Source organism: Leucopleurus acutus, assembly GCF_964270905.1.
Source record: "Leucopleurus acutus genome assembly, chromosome: 12".
Lineage (NCBI taxonomy): Eukaryota > Metazoa > Chordata > Mammalia > Artiodactyla > Delphinidae > Leucopleurus > Leucopleurus acutus.
The window spans coordinates 85,983,289-86,004,693 of NC_139154.1; the positions used below are offsets into that span (position 1 = coordinate 85,983,289).

General features: G+C 39.7%; 1 protein-coding gene across 1 annotated transcript; it reads right to left on the bottom strand.

The window, feature by feature from the left end:
- Positions 1-1,427: 1,427 nt before the first annotated feature.
- On the bottom strand, positions 1,428-21,196 carry CNRIP1 (cannabinoid receptor interacting protein 1; the record flags this gene model as incomplete). The annotated part of the gene is made up of 3 exons (XM_082851375.1): positions 1,428-2,396; positions 18,779-18,929; positions 21,018-21,196. 3 exons carry the CDS (start codon positions 21,194-21,196, stop codon positions 2,232-2,234), a joined length of 495 nt encoding a protein of 164 aa, XP_082707501.1. The 3' UTR covers positions 1,428-2,231.
- Between the last annotated feature and the right edge of the window lie 209 nt (positions 21,197-21,405).

The window sequence follows — 21,405 nt, forward strand, 5'->3', positions numbered from 1 at the left end:
ATTGCTTTAAATATCTCAGTGTTTGAAGAGTGTTGGCTTTTAAAATACAGTAATTAGGAGCGGATTAGCGCTTATATTTAGCAACAGTTAATAGACACTATCGTTTTTGAAAAACAAGCGAATTGAGAAGCATACTCCTCCCTTTTAACACCGCTCGTGATTAGCCCAAATCCAAGGCATTACTGTGCCCTGCTGGCAGCACAGCCTCATTGCAGGTAAGTAACACGTGCAGAGGGTTTGGGGCCAGCCTTCCAAATTCATTTCCACAAGAAACTGATTCTTTGCAATAGTCCCATTAACCTTGCATATTCTTACATGGAAGGTTCACAGGCAACAAAAAAACAAATCCCCAACTAACTTTTTCCAACCCAATAGGATTTGTTCACCCAAGTGAACATTACAATATTGTTACCTTTCAAGAGAATGTTTCTTTGCTTCTTAGGGAATTCACCCTCAATCTACATGGAGTACAGGCTTTGTGCCAGGTACCTTGCAGTGCCTGGGAGCAGGCAAGGAGGTCTCCATCCTGATGCACATGCACTGTTACAGCACCACATCCTAAAGCTGCTCAGCTATATAGCTGGCTGATAGGGGTGTGGTCACCCTGGAAGGAGGAATGGAGAGAGGATAGGAACAAGCATTTTTTGATTGTCCACCAAGAGCCCAAGCCTGTGCTAGCTTTGTTGCAGCCGGTAGAGTATTCCCTGTTTAATGGTCAGAATTGATCTATGAGTTAAGTGTGCTATTTCTACTCCAGGTATATCCCCCTCACCCTGCAACATAGATGGTGGTCTTGTAACAGAGAAGAACAAACCTGACTCCATATTGGATCTATTCCTTTAGCTCTAATCCTTGTGCTCTGTTGCCTGTGCTTGGTCACGCTGGGTCTGCACCTTTGGTAAAAGAATGTTGCCTATAGTCTGAAATATACAGGATAGCCCATTCTCAAGGCTCTGACCTTTAAAAGTGTAACACTTTCCCAATCATAGAGAGATTAAAAAGTTGCAGAAGAGAAAATAACATTTGTTTTGTTGGAGGTTTACAGGAACATCGTGACCTGACCTACATGGACAGCTGCAAGAACAAAGGATTCCGGCACCAAGAAGTTTGCAACAAACAGCCACACCGCCTCCCCTTTTAATATAAAAGATGCCTGAATTCTAATCTTTGGGACAGTAGTCCACCATCTACCTGGTCTGCTGGCTTTACGAATAAAGTCATTATTCTGAGCCCCTCCACCTCATCTCTTGATTTACTGACCTGTCATGTGGTGAGCGGTACCTGCCTGGATTCAGTAGCAATCTTAGTAGAGCTGGCCTGGAGCAGAGGTCCACCTGCTAGACAGATATTGCCCAAATTAAGAAGGCAAGTCAGGGATGATTTTCAATGCCTTTATTAAGAAATATCAAAAGTTGATTATAGTTCCATACACAGTTTTACAAAGTTCAAGTGGAGGGGAATGTAGGGAGGCCATCAGCATGCCTGTTTGGACACCACAGTCACTTGCCAAAGAGTTAACCCTGTCACTTTGGTCACCTTGTTTAACAGTGGTCCACACGAGGCTCGTTCCCACTTCCACTAGGCCACAGCACAATACCTTACATTATTTGAGTTGTAATACGTTATAAACACTTCTTAAATATTTGTCCTTTTCTTTCGTCATTATTCTTCCCTGAAATAGCCGAGCTGTTTATAGAAAGCACAAAGCACAACACTTGAGTCCCATTGACTGCTGTTTGCATCACATTTTCACAAAGGCTACTTTGACACAGATGGAAAACATCCCAAGTTACATGTTACCCTTGCACACTTGGGATGGAACCCAAGCACACTGTTATTTTTTATTTAACATTTAACAAAAAAGAGGGAAGCACTCAACTTGGAAACAAAACAGCACAGTCATTCAGTGGAAAAGTTAAGTGTGGGACACAGCCTGCGGATTCCACGGAGCTCCTCCAAGTGGCCACCAGCATGAGCAAGAGCAACTGGAGGCGGGAACACCAACACAGAATACAGAAAGGGAGTCTCTTGGGCAGGGTACATCATGACCTTTTATGTCAGGGACATTGCATCAGAGGGGGATTACACATTCAGAATAATCAGGGCTAGTAGATAATTGGCACCCAATGGGAGACAGCAATGGAGTGGTGTGCCTTGGTGAAGGCTTGTGCTGGGTTATCTAAAAGTGGATCTTTGAAGAGACTGTCCAACAGCATCAGAAAGCGCCATCTTTAGAGGAAGGACTCCTTGTTCACCCACATGAGACTGCGGGTCTCATTGGGCTTGCATTCGTACTCAATGACGGAGAAGGGGCTTCCCCACTGGCAGTGATCTCGCTTGTGGTAATTGTAAAACTTGACCTGCCACACCGTCTCGAAGGTCCCAATGTCAGTGAACTGAGGGAAGAGAGACATGCCCCATCAAAACCTCATTCTGCCATGAGCAAACGTAAGAGTTGACGTTCGTGAAAGAGATATAATGGGGAAGAACAAATCTGACTCCATATTAGATCTGTTTCTTTTACTTCAACCTTTGTATTCTATTGCTTTTGCTTCGAGTTAAGAATGTTGCCTATGGCCTGCAATATACAGGACGGCCCATTCTCAAGGCTCTGACCTTTAAGAGTACAACACTTTCCCATTCATATAAAGATAAAAAGTGCAGAACAGAGAATAACATTTGTCTTGTTGGAGGTTTACAGGAACATCGTGACCTGAACTACATGGACAGCTGCAAGAACAAAGGATTCCTGCACCAAGAAGTTTACACCAACCAACTCCCCCTTCACCCCTGCCCCTCACCTGTTAGTATAAACGAAGCCTGAATTCTGACTGGGGTAAGATGGTTCTCTAGGACATTAGTCGGCCACCTTCTCAGTCTGCTGGTTTTCCAAATAAAGTTCCCCCAATAACTTATCTCCCGACTTACTGCCTGTCATGCAGTGAGCATAGTGACTTTAGACTTAGTAACAGATGTACTGTGTAATGAGGTGTAATCTGTGTAATCACTCCAGAGCTCTTCCAGCTCTGAAAGCTTAGGCCCTTACTCTAATGAGCTATCTTCCTTTATTGTGAGAGAGATTTTCCTGAAAAGCTGTCTGTAAACCATTTATTTCTCTATAAAATCTTATTCCCATCCCACTCATGGCATTTGTTATCATATTGCCTTTAATACAAATAACTCCCCAAATGTATCTGTTTCCCATATTTAGGTTCTGGAAACTTCTCTTAGAATCTCAGAATTTCAGAGGTTGCCACAGAAGGGAGATTGGGAAGAGAAGAGAGGGAATGGTGTTTAATGATTGTCTTTGGTTTCTTTTACGAAAACTAGCTGTACAAAATAACACGTGCACAACAACACGAAACAAAAGCTACAACTGCCCTCCATCACTAATTTCAATTCCAGGGAAAACTATGTTATTGGAAGCATTTGTTTGTTAAAGACCCTACTTTAGCTTTCAAATACTATTGAGTGTGTATAAGCCATGCCCATGTCTCAGGTTCTGATTTTACATTACCCAAAACCCTATGTGAGTACCTACTGTGTGCCTCGTACATAGAAAAATTTGTATAAGGCATGATCCTTTGCTCTCAAGAAGTTTGCATTCTACTTCCAGAAGGTAGGCCCTGCAAACACTGCACGGAATTCTACGGAGTCCTGAGCACACAATTCTCATGTAGCTGAGAAGAGGGCACAGAATACCCTAGAGGCCATTGGGCAGGGGCTCAAGTGGCCTGTAGGGTAGCCTGGCCCTGCCACTGCCTCCTGGAGCTATTTAGGGGATGTGGCAGTAAACAGCATGATGCCTGTCGTTATTTTCTCCTCTGACCCACCCCCCGTCATGGGAAGAGGCCAGGCCTGACTTAGCAGGGTTCTTAGACTTGTCAGGAGCCAGAAGACATCGTGGGGGAGGGCTGTGAGCAATAGGAGCCTTATGCTTGCGGCTGCTACAGGAGGAGGGCGATCAGGTGCTCCCCAGATAGCCTTCCAAGATGCTCTCAAAATCATAGCCTGCCCCATTGCCTCATCCTGCTAATCGGACCCTAAAACAAGGTATGGCTTGCCTTTGAGAAATCTGCTTGACCTGAAACAGTAGGTGATATACCTAGAGTCCATAAATCTTCTCCCAGGTAAGAAAATGAAGGATCTCTTTTTAGAGAGTCGTAGCTTAAAGACCTGTGCACATATATGCAGCTTTATTCACAAAAGCCCCAGCCTGGGATCAACCCAAATGTTTCATCATTCACCTGGTGATAGACACATTTTGGTACATCAGTAAAATGGCTTTCTACTCAATAAGAGAACATACTGATTCAGGCAGCAACAGTGACGGATCTCAAAGACATGCTGAGCAAAAGAATCTAGACCCCAAAGAATACATGTATTATATGATTCCATTTATATCCATATATTTTATATCTCCATATAATTTATAGTGATAGAATATAATCTATGCTGACAGGAAACATCTGTGGTTACCCAAGTTACCTGGGGTAGGAGGAGGGAATTGATGATAGATGAAAATGTGCAAGAGGGAACTTTTTGGGGTAATGGAAACATTCTACATCTTGATTGGGGTGGTGGTTACAAGAGTATATGTATGTGTTTGTTAAAACTCATTGATCAGTATACTTAAAATGGGTACATTTGTTATATGTAAACTATACAACAAAGTTGATTAAAAATTAGAACTATGGATTTTTAGTGAGCACCAAGGAAACAGGTATTCTGAACACTGCCAGTGGGAACTGAATTACATAGCCTTCCGGAAGGGTAATTTATATCAAGTAAAGGTGTGAACATACTTGGGTCCAGTAATTTCACTTATAATTTATCTTAAGAATACCACAGGGTTTCGAGTAGTGAAAAATTGAACACTAACTTTCCATCCTTAATTAATTATGGCATATGTGTATAGTGGAATACTATGTAACAATTCTAAATGTAAATATTTACTAAAATTTTTCTAGTATATTCTATATTGTCACCTGAACTAAGCAGAGTACCAACAAGACTGTCTAGTGTTAATTCCATTAAAATTACACATGTGAATGCTGATGGAATAAGTTTTATTTTCTTCTATGTACTTATTTGTACTTTAAAAATTTAATGATTGAATTTTACTTTTATAATCAGAAAACATGTTAAGGCAAATTGTAAGTATTTACAAGTATTACCAAATAGCTAATATCCTTAATATAAAATATTATATGAATTAACTAGTAAGAACTACTAAGAACATTTGGATAAAACTGGACAGTTCATTAAAAACTTGGCTAACATCTGAAAAATATTCAAATGTAATATTATTAGTAATTAAAGAAATACATACTTTACAGAGATATTATTCACCTATCAACTTAGCAAACATTTCCAAATACTGGAAGCAATTTAAGCATCCAACTTTAGGAAATTATTATGAAAATGGTGGAATATCTGTACTATGAATTTATATAATCACTAAACAGGAATTTAGTTTTAATGATGAAAGAAAATGATTACAATTTTAACAGAAAAAAGATTAAAACACTTTATATACATTATGAGTTCAAATACACAAAATAAGATGTATAGAGAAAAGAAAATGAAAAAATATTAACAATAGCTCTCTAAGAAATTGTTTTTATATCTTTTCTACTTAGGTTTTCTGCAATAAATAGTTACTTTTATAATCAGAAAGAATATTTTAAGTGGTGAAATGGATCTATCACCCCTGAAAAATTAACATATATATCCCTTGAACCCTAGGGATTTAATAAATTCTATTAAGGATACATATATGCTGATGAAAATATTACAACTTTGTTTACAATAGGGTAATGGTGGTAATAACAAACCGATATCTCATTTTACACATCACCAAGATGACTTATGATTATTTTTGACCAGCACAGGACACTGTACATTTTAAGTGCAACTGAATTAAATTAAGTTATAAAAATATTTTACAAACACCAGCTAAACTTTTGAGGAAGCAGCTTGATATCAGGCTAGGTAAGTGGGAAAGACAATACCTCTTCTGAAACAGATATAAATAAAAGTTGCTCACAAAAACAAACAAACAAAGATGATCACGACCACAGGCAAAAGAAAAAACAAAACAAAAAGCCTTAAGGCACTACACTTACACCTGAATGACCTTAAAATTAATAAAGTCTCAATCTAAGAGTTCTCAGTAACACAGGAGACCAAAATAGAAGTCTGTTGACAGCAAGTCACAGCTAAAGATATGGGATGTTTAGGTGCTTCTACTTTGTTTCTCTGATTAATGTTGGACCCAAGGTCTTATTAAAGTAAACTTAACTGCTAAATAGGCATATGTCTTCCTCTCTCCCACACCTTAGTTGTTTTAACTTCCCATTAACCTTCCTATTCTTCCTTCTAGAGTTCTATTTCCTGGGCATCTCTCTACCTAACTCAGGATTTCTTCTCTTCTGGCTAAGAACAGATGTGCTATCCAAAGCTGACATTACTCTTGAAGAACAGAGGAAGCAACTACAAGCTCTCCATTCCCTCCCAACCCATCTGTTGCCTTCCAAGGAAAATTTACCCGGGCAGGCTCCCAGGTTATGCAATTATACATGGTATAATTCTGTGCATTTAATAGCTCTTTTTTTTTAATACAATTACTTTCACATATGTCATTGCACATTGGTGTTGTGACTGGTTTTAACATCTCCATTTTAAGGATGAAAGAACTAATATTAAGAGAGGTTAAGTGAGTTGGCCTAGGTCTACACTGTGCAGCCAGCTAATGCCAGAGGTAGGTCAAGAAGCTAGGTTTCCTAATTCCTATCTAGAAACTATAATCAATGTACCAAATTATTTATATAAGCAAATGAGCTAAAAGGTACTGAACGGTTTTTCTTTTTTCTCCCTGAGTGAGAAGAACATCTATGAACTGCCGTGTATAGAGTGCTTTAGGACACTACTATGGACTGAATGTTTGTAGCTCCCCAAAATTCATATGTTGAAGCCTAAATCCCCAACGTGATGGTAGCTGGAAGTGGGGCCTTCCAGAAGTAATTAGGGTGTGAAGATGGAGCCCTCATGAATCGGATTAGTGTTCCCTATAAAAATAGACACGAGAGGGATGATCTCTCTCTTTCTCTGCTTTCCTTCATGTGAGAACACAGCAAGAAAGCAGCTGTCTGTGAATCAGAAAGATTGTCCTCACTAGATACCAGGTCTGCTGGCGCCTTGATCTTGGACTTCCAGCCTCCAGAACTGTGAAAAATAAATATTTGCTGTTTAAGCCACCCAGTCTATTCTGACACTGACACTCTACTACGTACCTGGACATTTTATTTGCCTTAGTGTTCTTATAAGTTGCAAGGCTTGGTACACTTTTATTTCACAACCCATGTGAAAGAGAACCCATCAGCTTCCAAAGAGAGGAGACTCATTTGTTGTGCTCAGTAACAAATGAGGAATCTGAAGAACTTGTTTTAAACAATTTCCATGGTGGTCTTACAACCAGATGCCCTAGAATCCCCAGAGTACTTCTCTCTACTCACCATTCCACCCAAATCCACTGGAGACATGTGAAATTCACCAAGAATAGAGTCACTTAACCATCCATGTTACAAATAAGTTTTTCACCAACCATCATTTGCCTTTTAATTTAAATTGCCTTTTAAGGAAAATTTAACTTTGTTTACAATGTTTAACAGGAATTTTACATTTATGTCATCAAAGCTTTCCATTTTCACCTTTGGATTTCTTCCATTTCTTTAAGGTTTTAGATTAATTCTGTTCATTTTGATTTTTTACAAAGTTGACTTTTTACAGATAACCCTGGGATCCATCTGAAATATCTTTTTGAAGTATGGCATCCAGAAAGAACAGCAGTGATGTTTCCCCCAAATAGCCAATTACTCTAGCATCATTCAGCCAATGATTTATAAAAATCTGACAAACTACTCTGAGGTAACCTTAGACTCATAAGAAGTTGCTTTGGTGTACCTTTAATTCAGCTTCCCTTGCTGGATTCACTTACTTGATTAACTGCATTTACTTGGGGATCTCAAGACTTCCTTATTACCTGTGAAAGTGGTTGTGTCTGTAATTTACAATACTTAAGCTTGACAAAAGTCACAAAATAGTGTTAAAACATATGTAAGGCTTTCATCACTAGAATGAAATTTTCAATTAACATTATAGCCGCTGACTTGATCAGGAAATCTTCTCTAATTTCAATTAATAATAATTCTAGGACTTCCCTGGTGGCGCCGTGGTTAAGAATCCGCCTGCCAATGCAGGGGACACAGGTTCGAGCCCTGGTCCAGGAAGATCACACATGCTGCGGAGCAACTAAGCCCGTGCGCCACAACTACTGAGCCTGCGCTCTAGAGCCTGCGAGCCACAACTACTGAGCCCACACACCACAACTATTGAAGCCCGTGCACCTGGAGCCCGTGCTCCACAACAAGAGAAGCCACCGCAATCAGAAGCCCGCGCACCACAACAAAGACCCAATGCAGCCAAAAAATAAATGAATAAAAATTTTTAAAAATAATAGTAATTTCAATTGTAATAGAAACAAGTATTACAGATAAAATACAAATGCATGGCCAATGCTCACACCAAAAGCTGTGCGATCACTGTTGGAACAATCATTCACCTGCTTCTTCTAGAGTGGAAATTATATTTAAGAGCCTAGGCTTTGCTGCTGGGACTCATAACATGCTAAATACCAGCTTAAATCTTTTGGAAAATGATGTACAGTATAAACATATAAATCAAGTTTGAATAAGAGGAAAGTTAAATTTCATAAAATCCAAAACTATGGGGAAACCAAAATAGACTGTCAACTCTATGGAAAAAATAACCGTCTTCATTTTAAAAGAAGAAATCATAACAGAAAATGAAAATTTTTAATGTAATTATATTTCTACACAATGGAAAATAAAAATAAAGTGATAGTGAGAGAAATATGACAGATACGACAGATTGTTTATCTTTATTAGGAGTCTGAGTTTTTTAAAAAATAATTTCCAACAGAAGTACTGATGAAACATGAAAGAATAATATACACAAGAAGAAACAAAATTAAATTAACAAGTAGAAATGTTCATTCTTGTGATAGTGGAAAGTAAAATAGAAAATCTATTTTTTTAAAGTAATTCTCAATGATGTCATAATTTTAACAAAGCCAGTAGACTTTATTGCTAGGAACATTGTAAAATAGTACGTACATCTTAAAAAAAAAAAAAAAAACCACCAAAAAGGCCATATGTGGGAACAGCCATAAAGATTCAGTTCTTTTGACCAAGTATTTTTACTCAGATTGAGGTAACTATATGCACAAAACTTTACATTATAGCACTTTTTATGATGGGACTATCAATATATCTAATATCTGGGTAAGAGTGTAATCATTATGATATATTGTGATAGAGTCTTATGTTGCCCTTAAAATTATAGAAATGAATATGTAGAAAGTTGTACAAAATATGTATTAAAAGCTATTGCAACTACAGAATGTATATATGTGCAAGGTAATCTGAAAATGAGCCATATCAAAATGTAGGGATTACTGGTGCTTTAAAAGTTTATGCACATTTCTGAACCTTGTCATGATATTTTACAATTTTTTAAGAAAATCATGCAAAGCCCTTGAAATGCTGGGATGCATCCCCACACTTCTCTGTGAGTCTGTGCCCAACCAGAAAAGAATCCTACATAAATTTGTGGGATTTCAGTCCTATTTGGTGTGATCCTAAATGACAGTATTTGAGAATCTGAGTTTCTTCAGCAAATAATTAGTACCACACCCCTAAAGGTTTGTAATTTTCACACCATGTTAGGGCTGACAGTGGTCTTAGTGATCAGATAGTGGAATCCACCTATTTGCATTGAGGAAACACGCCCATTGAATGAAGGTTTGCCTGGAATCACAGTTAACTACAGAAGTAGATGGCATCTCAATACCTTCATAACTTCCAGTTCTAATTCTGACATTCTAGATGTTTCCTCAGGCACCCATAGCACTGATGTTTCCCTTGGTGAAGAATGTAAATTTAATAATCCAGGAACTTCCTGCTTAATTGATTGCATTTACCTGGATATTTCAATGTTTTGGTGTTGTCTGTGAGAGTGGGGTATGTCCATACTTTTTAAAACTTAAGTTTGAAATATTGGTAACTTAAAAACATTGTAGGATAATGATGAAGGCTAGTTGAAAGCTTCACCACTAGAATGAACATTTGAATTTAACATAAGAGCTGCTGACATGATCAGGAAACCTCTAATTTCAATTGTTTGCCTTAGAATCAGCCTATTACAAATAAGATACAAATGCATGGCCAATGCTCAAACCAAATGATGTGCGATCATTGTTGGAACAATCAACTATCAATCACCTGCTTCTTCTAGAGTGGAAATTATATGGAAGAATCTAGGTTTTACTGTTGGGACTCAGGATTCATTAGTTACAGCATAGAGATCCTTGTCACTACAACATCCTCCCAAAGCACCTAAAGGCTCTCCAACCTTTTAGCCGTGCCTGGACAGGCAATCCAGACTTACTGTGAGTAAGAAAATCTTTCGTTTCATGACTCGGTCTAAATCATTCTCACATTAAAAAAATACCTTTGTTTCATTCTCATTCAAAATTATGTAGAAGTTCTCACTTTACAGATCCAATTAAGAAGTGTTTAATTGAGTTCGTTCTAAAATAAGTTAATCTTCCTCCCTAGGGTTCTGTTTACACCTATAGCAAAAGAAGTATGACTCCACCCTTCTAAAACCAGAGCAAGTTATACCTCTGGTCCTCTCAGCCCATACTGGTTCCAGGGAGAAGGTGGGGAGGTCTGCTCTCCTGCTCTGTGACCACCTGGAAGATGGGGTACAGTCTCATCTATGGTGACCACTCCTGCACTTGACCCAGTGCTCAGTACCAGTTCAGTGAAAGAATGAACAACTTAAAGTTAGCTCACTGGCCCTTGGGCTCTCATTAAAATTCTGACAGATGGCCAATAGGCACATGAAAAGATGCTCAACATCACTAACTATTAGAGACACGCAAATCAAAACTATAATGAGGACCACTTCATACCAGTCAGAAGAGCCATCATTAAAAAGTCTACAAATAACAAATGCTGGAGAGGGTGTGGAGAAAAGGGAACCTCTGTACGGTTGGTGAGAATGTAAATTGGTGCAGCCACTATGGAAAATGGTATGGAGGTTCCTCAAAAAACTGAAAATAGAACTACCACATGATCCAGCAATCCCACTCCTGGGCATATACCCAGACAAAACTATAATTTGAAAATTATAAATGCACCCCTATGTTCATAGCAGCACTATTTACAATAGCCAAGACATGGAAATAACCTAAATGTCCATTGACAGTGAATGGATAAAGAAGATGTGATATATATATATATATACATACATACACACAATGGAATATTACTTAGCCATCAAAAAGAATGAAATAATGCCATTTGCAGCAACATGGATGGACCTAGAGGTTATCATACTAAGTGAAATAAGTCAGAAAGAGAAAGACAAATACCATACGATGTCACTTATACGTGGAGTCTAAAATACTATACAAACCAACACATCTATGAAACTGCAGACTCACAGGTATAGAGAACAGACTTGTGGTTGCCAAGCGGGAGGGAGAGTAGGGGAGGAAAGGAATAGGGGTTTGGGATTAGCAGAGGCAAACTATTATATATAGGATGGAAAAACAACAAGGTCATACTGTATAGCATGGGGAACTATATTCAATATTTTGTGACAAACCATAATGGAAAAGAATATGAAAAAGAATATATATATCTATATATATGTATAACTGAGTCACTTAGCTGTACAGAAGAAATCAACACAACATTGTAAATCAACTATACTTCAAAAAAATTTTAAAAAATAAACAAAAATAAAATTCTAGTAACTTTATTTTTTTAATTAATTAATTTATTTTTGCTGCTTTGGGTCTTCGTTTCTGTGCGAGGGCTTTCTCTAGTTGTGGCAAGCGGGGGCCACTCTTCATCGCGGTGCACGGGCCTCTCACTATTGCAGCCTTTCTTGTTGCGGAGCACAGGCTCCAGACGCGCAGGCTCAGTAGTTGTGGCTCACAGGCCTAGTTGCTCCGCGGCATGTGGGATCCTCCCAGACCGGGGCTCGAACCCGTGTCCCCTGCATTAGCAGGCAGATTCTCAACCACTGCGCCACCAGGGAAGCCCTCTAATAACTTTAGTATTTGCAGTTCTGCTTCGAGTTAATGTTTCCTTTCAACTCTAATTACATATGCTATTCTCGATACACTACGGTAGGACACTCATTTGATTTAAAAGAGATTTATTTTGATCCACCAGCCCTTTGTTGGATGTGTGATTTTCAAATATTTTCCTAGAAGTCTAAAAATACCTTTTAAAATGTGTTTCTGTAGAAATGGATGATTTCCTCAGAAAAACAACTAAAATTGACTCAGTAAAATCTTCAAAGCCCCCCAAAGGCAAACATTATGGACTAAGTTGAAAGTTAGGGATATTCCTTCCAAATACCATTATTTTGGATCCTGACTTGTATGGGGAAATTCTGTCAGACTTTCAAGTAACAGCTAAATTCTATGCTATGTAAATTGTTTCAGAGCACAAACTATGAAAATGTGCCCAATTCATTTTATTAAGTTATTAACCCTAACACCACATCTTAAATGGTGAAGAACCTTCCAATTGTCCTTTGCCTATCTCCTACATATTGCTACTAGACCGATTTTAACAACATGTAAATCTTGTCACATTATCAGGAACTGGAAGTCCTACATTGAAATGTTTTTAAAAATGGGGAGTTGGTGGGTGAAACTTACATAGAGAATGATAAAATCTGACAAAATATAAACAAAAACTATTTGAAGGCTTTAAAAAGCAACTCAAAGCAGGACAGAAACCAGAGTTACCCTTGAAAGATCTCAACTATAACAGTTAAGAATTGTCCGTGCGGCTTTTTTGCTTGAGGGTACGCCCCAATCCCCGGCAGTTCTGGCCCAAGTAAATGGCAGCTTTATCTGCGAGAAGTGGCAGAAGACAGTGTTCAGGGATGGCAGAGCAGCTGGAAATTTAGGGAGAAAATCCTGGAAACGAGAGAGCTATGGAAGAGGTGAGACCCAAAATCTGACTCTAACTCTGCCATAATTCTTCCCTAACTGCTTGTATGGGCTGGTGGGAGGGGGCTTTTTCTGCTTGAAAAAGCGGACAAACCAGTAGAGTCTTTTTTTTTCTTTCTTTTCCAAACAACAGAAGTTTATTGTCTCACAGTTTGAGAGGTTAGATGTCCCAGATCAAGGTGTCAGCAGGGTTGGTTTCATCTAAGAGAAGACTTTATTCTTGAAAGAGAAAATTATGCTGAATAAGATTTGTAAGTTCACTTTTTTGTTTGTTTGTTTTGTTTTTTTAATTGAATGCATTCCCAAACCTGAGAAGTTGGAGTGTTACTGGTTTGAAAGTATCAAAGCAAAGGGCTCAGGACTGGCAGAGCAGCTGGAAATTTAGAGAAACCTCAGGGTGGATGGATCCCAAAATCTTAGTATAAACTGTCCAATTCCTTGGCTGACTGCTAAACTCCACTGGAACAAGGGAACCAGGCTAGAAAAGCAGCAACTGGAAGTTGAAAAAAATTAAGCAGAGATATCAGCTGCTACCCTGCTGAGAAGACAGAATTTGTAGTTTGAGTCCAGCAATGTTACTGCATGCTAGAATTTAAAAAGAAACTAATCCTCAGAAGAATAAAAGAAACTAGAATCAATAATATATTATCTACAATGTTTAGTTTCTAATCAAATATTATCAAACATGTAACAAAACAGGAAAGCATGACCCACATTCAGGAAAAAAAGTCATTCCTACTCTAAATGGGGCCAGATACTGGATCTACCAAACAAGTATTTCAAACCAGCAATTATAAATATGCTCAAAGAAGTAAAGGGGCACATGGTCTCAATGAGCAAACATAGGGAATCTTGAGCGATGCAAACTATAGAAAATACAAATAAAAAACTCTAGAGCTGAAAAGTACAATGACAGAAAAAATTTCAGAAAATCAACACAAGAGTAGCCTGGGAATGGCAGAAGAAAAAAAATCACTGAGCTTGAGTATACATCAATAGAAATGATCTAATTTGAACAACCAATTTTCTTTTCTTTTAGAAAACTGGACAGGACTGTAAAGATCTGTGGGATAATACCAAGCTGTCCAATGTGTAATTGAGGAACTACAAGAAAAGAATAAAGTTGAAAAGAAATTTGAAACAAAATAACAGTTAAAAATACCCAAATTTGGAAGAACACTAACTTACAGATTCCAGAAATTCAGTGAGCCCCAAGAAGAAAAGATTCAAAGAAATGCACACTTCGGTGCATACAGTCCAACTATGGAAAACCGAACTGTACAATATACAAAGAGATCATTTTACTCTGTGTGTATATGTGTGTGTGTGTGTATAGCCTCAATTAAAATACCTTAATGCAAACAAAAGAAGGAAATAAATAATTAAGATAGGATCAGGGACTTCCCTGATGGTCCAGTGGTTAAGACTCCAGGCTCCCAATGCAGGGGAGCTGGGTTCGATCCCTGGTCGGGGAACTAAGATCCCACATACCACAACTAAGCCCATGGGCTGCAACAAAGACACAGCACAGCCATAAATAAACAAACAAACATACAAATAAAAACTGACTTTAAAAAAAAGATAGGATCAGAAATCAATGAAACAGAAAAATGGGCCAGTGGAGCATATGAAAACAAAGCTGGGTTTTTGAAAAAGCCAATAAAATTGATAAATCTCTAGCTAGACAGGTTGGTGGGGGGGGGACATGGCAAATTATTAATATCAAGAATGAAAGAGTGGACATCATTAGAGATCCTAAGACATCAAAGAATGGTGGAGGATTATTACCAACAACTTTGTGCCAACAATTTGACAATTTAATTGAAATAAATGAATGATATCAAAGACCAGTTACAAAAATTAACTCAAGGGACTTCCCTGGTGGTGCAGTGGTTAAGAATCCGCCTGCCGATGCAGGGGACACGTGTTCGAGCCCTGGTCCAGGAAGATCCCATATGCCACAGAGCAACTAAGTCCGTGTGCCACAACTACTGAGCCTGCACTCTAGAGCCCACGAGCCACAACTACTGAGCCTGCGTGCCACAACTACTGAAGCCCTCACGCCTAGAGTCCGTGCTCCGCAACAAGAGAAGCCACCGCTATGAGAAGCCTGTGCACCGCAACGAAGAGTAGCCCCCGCTCGCTGCAACTGAGAAAGCCTGCGTGCAACAACGAAGACCCAATGCAGCCAAAAATAAATACATTTATAAAAAAAAATTAACTCAGGGCTTCCCTGGTGGCGCAGTGGTTGAGAGTCCGCCTGCCGATGCAGGGAACACGGGTTCGTGCCCCGGTTCGGGAAGATCCCACATGCCGCGGAACGCCTGGGCCCGTGAGCCATGGCCGCTGAGCCTACGCGTACGGAGCCTGTGCTCCGCAACGGGAGAGGCCACAACAGTGAGAGAGACCCGCGTACCGTAAAGAAAAAAAAAAAAATTAACTCAAGAAATAAAACCTGAATAGCCCAATATCAATTAAGGAAATTGAATTTGTAACTAAAAACCTTTAGACAAAGTGAAATGCATGCTTTTATTGGTGAATTCTATCCAACATTAAATAAGAATAATATTAATTCTATACAAACTCTTCCAGAAAACAGTTGAGTGAAAAACTTTCCAAATAATTTTATGCAGCTAGTATTATTACTCTGATACCAAAAACCAGACAATGACAAGAAAAGAAAACCATAGACCAATATTCCTCAGGAACACAGATATAAAATCCTCAATAAAATGTTAATGAGGGACTTCCCTGGTGGTCCAGTGGTTAAGAATCTGCCTTCCATTGCAGGGGACGCGGGTTTGATCTCTGGTCGGGGAACTAAGATCCCACATGCCATGGGGCAACTAAGTCCGTGAGCCACAACTACAGAGCCCGGCCGCAACGAAGAGCCCACGTGCCACAGCTAAGACCCGATGAAGCCAAAAAATAAAAAATAAATATTTTTTAAAAAATGAAAAAAAAACGTATCATACATAGAAAAGCTTAGGGATTCTACAAAAAAAATCCCGAACAACTATTAGGACTAATAAGTGAAATCAGCAAGGCCTCAGGATTCTAGATGAGTATAGAAAAAAATCAATTTTACTTCTACATGCTAGTAATAACCACCATTTATAGTAGCATTTAAATATGAAATACTTAATGGTAAATTTAACAAAGTACGTATAAAATCTGTACAGGGAACACTGTAATACATTATAGAGAGGAATGAAAGAAAACCTAAATAGGCAGATATATTCATGTATCAGAAGGTTCAACAGTAAAGTGTCAAATCTTTCCAAACTGGCATTTAGATTTAATGCAAACCCAATTAATACCCAATTTTTGGAGAAATTGACAAGCTCATTCTAAAATCTATATAACAATGCAAAGGGCCTAGAATAGTCAAAATAACTGAGTAAACAAAGAGGGAAGATTTAGGCTATCTGATTTAAAGACTACATTATAGACCATGAAACAAAATTGTTTGGGCTCTTCTAGGTCTTTTGCATTTCCAAATTTAAAAGATTGATATATAATTAAGTATGTAAAGTAACTGGAATTCTCATACATTGCTGGTTGAAATATGAAATGGTACAGCAGTCTGGATATTTCTTATATGGTTAAACATGTACTTACCATGTGACTCATCGAATCTCCTCTTAGGTATTTACTCAACAGAAATGAAAACATCCTCACTCTAAAACTCATACTCAAATATTCATAGCAACTTTAGTCATAACCTCAAAAGCTGAAAACACCCCAGCTGTTCATTTATTGGTGAAGGGACAAATCAACTGTAGTATATCCTTCCCATGGAATACTACTCAGTGATAAAAGGAACCAACTATTTATGTGACAACATTATGCTACAATGACGTTATACAAGAACATTATGCTAAGTGAAAGAAGTCAGACACAATGCTACGATTCTATTTACATGAAATTCTAGAAATGTTAAAACTAAGTTATTGAGACAAAAAGGTCAGAGAGGGCTAAGCCTGGGGCCATCGATTACAGATGGGCCTGGAGGAATTTTTGGGGATGACAGAAATGTTCTATATTTTTGTTGGGGTGGTGATTATACAGTAGTTAAAATCTATGTAACTGAATACTTTAAATTGGTGTATTAATGTATTTACATACAATTTGTATGTAAATTGCTTATCAAAGTTGACTTACAAACCTTCAATGAATTCCCACAGGCATTAAGATAAATTCAATAAGGAAAGAAGGTCCTGTAACATCTAAACCCTACTTTCCTCTCCAGCTTAATCTTTATTTTTTTTAATTTTTAAAATTTTTATTGGAGTATAGTTGATTTACACTGTTGTGTTAACTCCGTCTTAAAATCTTGAGTCAGTCTCTGCCTCACTGTCTGCTCCAGCTCTACAGGGCTTCTACTCATTCACTGAAACACATTCTGCTCTCCCCCAGCTGGTCCCTGGTCAGGGAACTAAGATCCCACATACCACAACTAAGCCCATGGGCTGCAACAAAGACACAGCACAGCCATAAATAAAAAAACAAACATAAAAATAAAAACTAACTTTAAAAAAAAGATAGGATCAGAAATCAATGAAACAGAAAAATGGGTTTTTCTAAGACCTTTAGTTCTTTCTCAAGAAAGCCATCCCCTAAATCTTGAGCTAGACTAAGACCCCTGGTATATATCCCAAGGGTACCACTACTGTTTCAGTACATTTTGTCTAATAACAATTATCTACTTTATTATTGATAATCATGTATAAAGTATGTTTTCCTCCTCTAGATAAGAAGCCCCATGAAGCCAGGGATATCTATTTTGTTCACCACTCTTCTCCCAGTGCCTGATATATATAGGAAATCCTTATATATTTGCTGATAAATCAACCAAACAAACAAAAATTTTAAAACCCTAAATGAAATATTAGCATATTGAATGTAGTAATATATTACAAATAATAAATGACATTAAGTAGGGTTTATTTTAAGAAATAAATGGAAGTTTAGTATTTCAAAGTATATTTTATATTTATTCCATTAATATATCAAAGAAGAAAAACTATCTCCGTAGATGGGAAAAGGAATTAGAAGAAATTCAACACACCTCCCAATTAAAAAAAAATACCTCTTAGTGAACTAGAAACAGGATGCTTTAACATAATAAATATTTGAAACTAACATTGTATCTAACAGTGAAACCCTGGAGACAAGGATTACCACTATTAGTAGGCAACATTATTCTAGAAACATTAGCCAATGCAGGAAGGCCAGAAAAAAAAATCAAAAAATGACACAATTATATGTAGATTATGACTGTCTACCTGAAAAACCCAAGATCGTCGAACGAAGAATGTTAGTAAGCAAGTTCAGTAAGGTGACCAATTACAAAATACACAAACACGTACTGTAAAAGCAATGTATTTAAAACAATGCAGCTTTGGCATAAGTGTAGACAGATCAATGGAACAGATTACAAAAATGTAGGGAGAGACTTAAATTTTGCCACATAAGAAATTACTATGAAACTGATCACTGGAGAAGCATGGATCATTTAATTAATTGTACTTGGACATTATGAACAAATATATTCGAACATGAAACCATGAATTGAAATAATGTTTCGTATTTTCCTTTCCATGGTTTCCACTTGCCTTGGCACCACACTCCACAATCCCAGGCAGGCCTTACCGGCATGGTGATCTGGATGGGCTGCCGTTCTCCACTCTTGGTTGGGGCCACACCTTCTGTTTCATATGTTCCTGTATATACGATTCTGTCCCCATCAGGCTCTTTAGACTTCAGTTCCAGTGGGACAAGCACACCACCAATGGAAATGTTCCTGCAATGGACTTGAGTTGACCACATATGGTAGGAATTAGCTTAGGCGCCCTGTCCTGGTCTGGACCACAACTCCAGGCAAAACCCCCATAGGGTGTGGCTAACAGAGACACTGTGGTGTGGCAGAAAGTTCTGAGAGTTTAGGGGGCTTGACTTCCCCAGCTAACCAGTCATGTGACCCTAGGTCAACTACTTAATCTCTCTGGACTGACATCAGTATTCTCATCCAAAGTACTTGCACAAGGCTGAGTTATACTCTGTCAATGGTCTTCCTCTTTAGTTTCTCATCTGTGGAGCTATTAAAAACCTACCTATACCCACCCCATCTCAAACCCCAGAGAATAGGATTCAGTTGGTCTGGGGTGTGGTTTGGGCACTAGAAAATTTATTTTAAGGTTGCATAGGTGATTCTAATGCACAGGTAGGATTAAGAATCACTGAACTAGTTCTCTAATGGTTTTTTCTTCTGTTCCAACAATCAGGGGTCCCATAATTTGGGGTACTCTTCCTCAAGCCAGCCACACACCAAAAATTCTCACTGGCATCATTTCTTCATGTTAGGGTAATGGTTCTCAAAGTGTCATCCCTGGACCAGCAGTATCAGTATCACCTGCCAATCATCAGAAAGCAAATTCTTAAGCTCCACTCTAGATATAGTAAACTAGAGTTTATTACATCTAGGATGGGGCTCAGCCATGTGTTTTAACGAGCCCTCCAGGTGATTCCGACGTAGACTCAAGTTTGAGAACCACTGGGTTAGGGCACTGAAAAACTTTGATAAAATTAAAGTGTAACAAAAAAAAATAGTTTTATCATTAACACAAATTTGTTTTTACATTAACTTAAAAAATAGAGAACTATCTTGAAGGAAATAGAACAGATAACTTGGTAGAAGGGGTTTTGCCAGGAAAGAAGGGAAAGAAAAAGTCTGCATTATAACCAGATGCACAGAACACTGGGGAATGTGAGGATAATGGGTGCTTGGAGCTATCAGTGATGGGGACAAGTAAATGGACCAAGAGCGTTAGACACAACTCAGGTTTGGCTCTAGGTCATTCAGTTGGAGCCTGGCATCTAGAAGGCCAATACAAGTTTGTTGAATTAACAACTACTGGAGGACACTTAAGCTATAAAAGGTGCCAGGTGGAGTCAAAGCCCTCTCCACCCCACCTCCCAAGCTCAGCCAAAGGTAGATACAGTATAGGATGGTTTATTTCCTCTTTCCACACTGGACTTTACACCATGCTTACTTGGAAGCTGAGAGGTAAAGGGTTCCAGTCCTGGATACTTCCCCATAAGCTACTGCACCCTCCTACACTGACTTGCCAGCCAGAGCCTACTGGATGCATCAACCTCTGGTAGCAGAGAAGAGATAAACCTGCCACGAATAAATAAGTATAAAAAAACCATCCTTTTGTTGTCAGGATGTTGCTAATCACCAGGCTGAACAGACAATTCGGGAGAAAAAGAAAAACACCAGGCAAGGAAAACCGGGAAACTAGGCCTAAGCAGAGGAGGCTGCCTTCCGTCTTGCTCTTCCAGTTCCGGGGTCCCAGGCTCATAAGGGTTGATGGAGGAGTGGGGTGCATCCCTCAGGAAGCCCCAATAATCACCCGCCCCCGACTTTACACCTCATTCGTCAGCCTTTCTCCTTCCTTCAGCCTCACAGAACGGGGCAGAGGACCGAGATTGCGGTAAGTGAACTCCGCGGCGAGCTTCTCCCCTCTGCCCCACCCCGGCCGCCTGCGGGTCCGCGCCGATGGCTGCACAGAAGGGATGAAAATTCTACAAGGAAAGAAAAAGCCCCCAACCCCTGGCTTCCTGTCGCTGTTTTAAACATCCCACCCCGCGAGGCGTGGAGGGAAGCGAGAACAGCGGAGACAGTAGTGTAAGGCAGAGGACGGGACCTAGGGTGCAGGGAGCTGACCTTATACCCGCCCCCCACTTCCTCCCCGCCAACCTCCTGGGCCCGCTGGGCGCGGTGCGAGGCAAGAGGTGCCCAGGAGAGGCTCAGGCTGTCCCGGGGGCCTCGGTCCACCCCGCGTACCCCAAGTGGGGCCGGTCAGCCGCTGCGCGCGCCCGCACTCACTCGACCTGCAGCGTGGTGGGCTTAATCTTCACCTCCACCTTGTAGGAGGAGCCCGTGAGCAGTTTGATGGTGCGGTTCTGGCCGAAGCGCTGCCCGTCCACCTTGTAGAAGACCGGGCCGTCGTTAGGCTGGATGCGCAGCGCGATGGAGAGGCGCACAAGGCCCGGCAAGTCCCCCATGGCTGGGCGCGGGAGGGCGGGCGCGGCGGCTCGGGGGGGCGGAGGACTGCGCTGGCTGCGACCCGGCGGCTAGAGCGCGGTGGGCGGAGAGGAAGCGAGCGGAGGGAGAGGTAGGTGGTGGAGAGAGGCTGCGGCTAGGAGCCCGAGCCGTCGCGGCCGTCAGCCCCGGCTTCCGAGGAGCAGCTCCCGAGGCTGTGACCCCCCGCCCC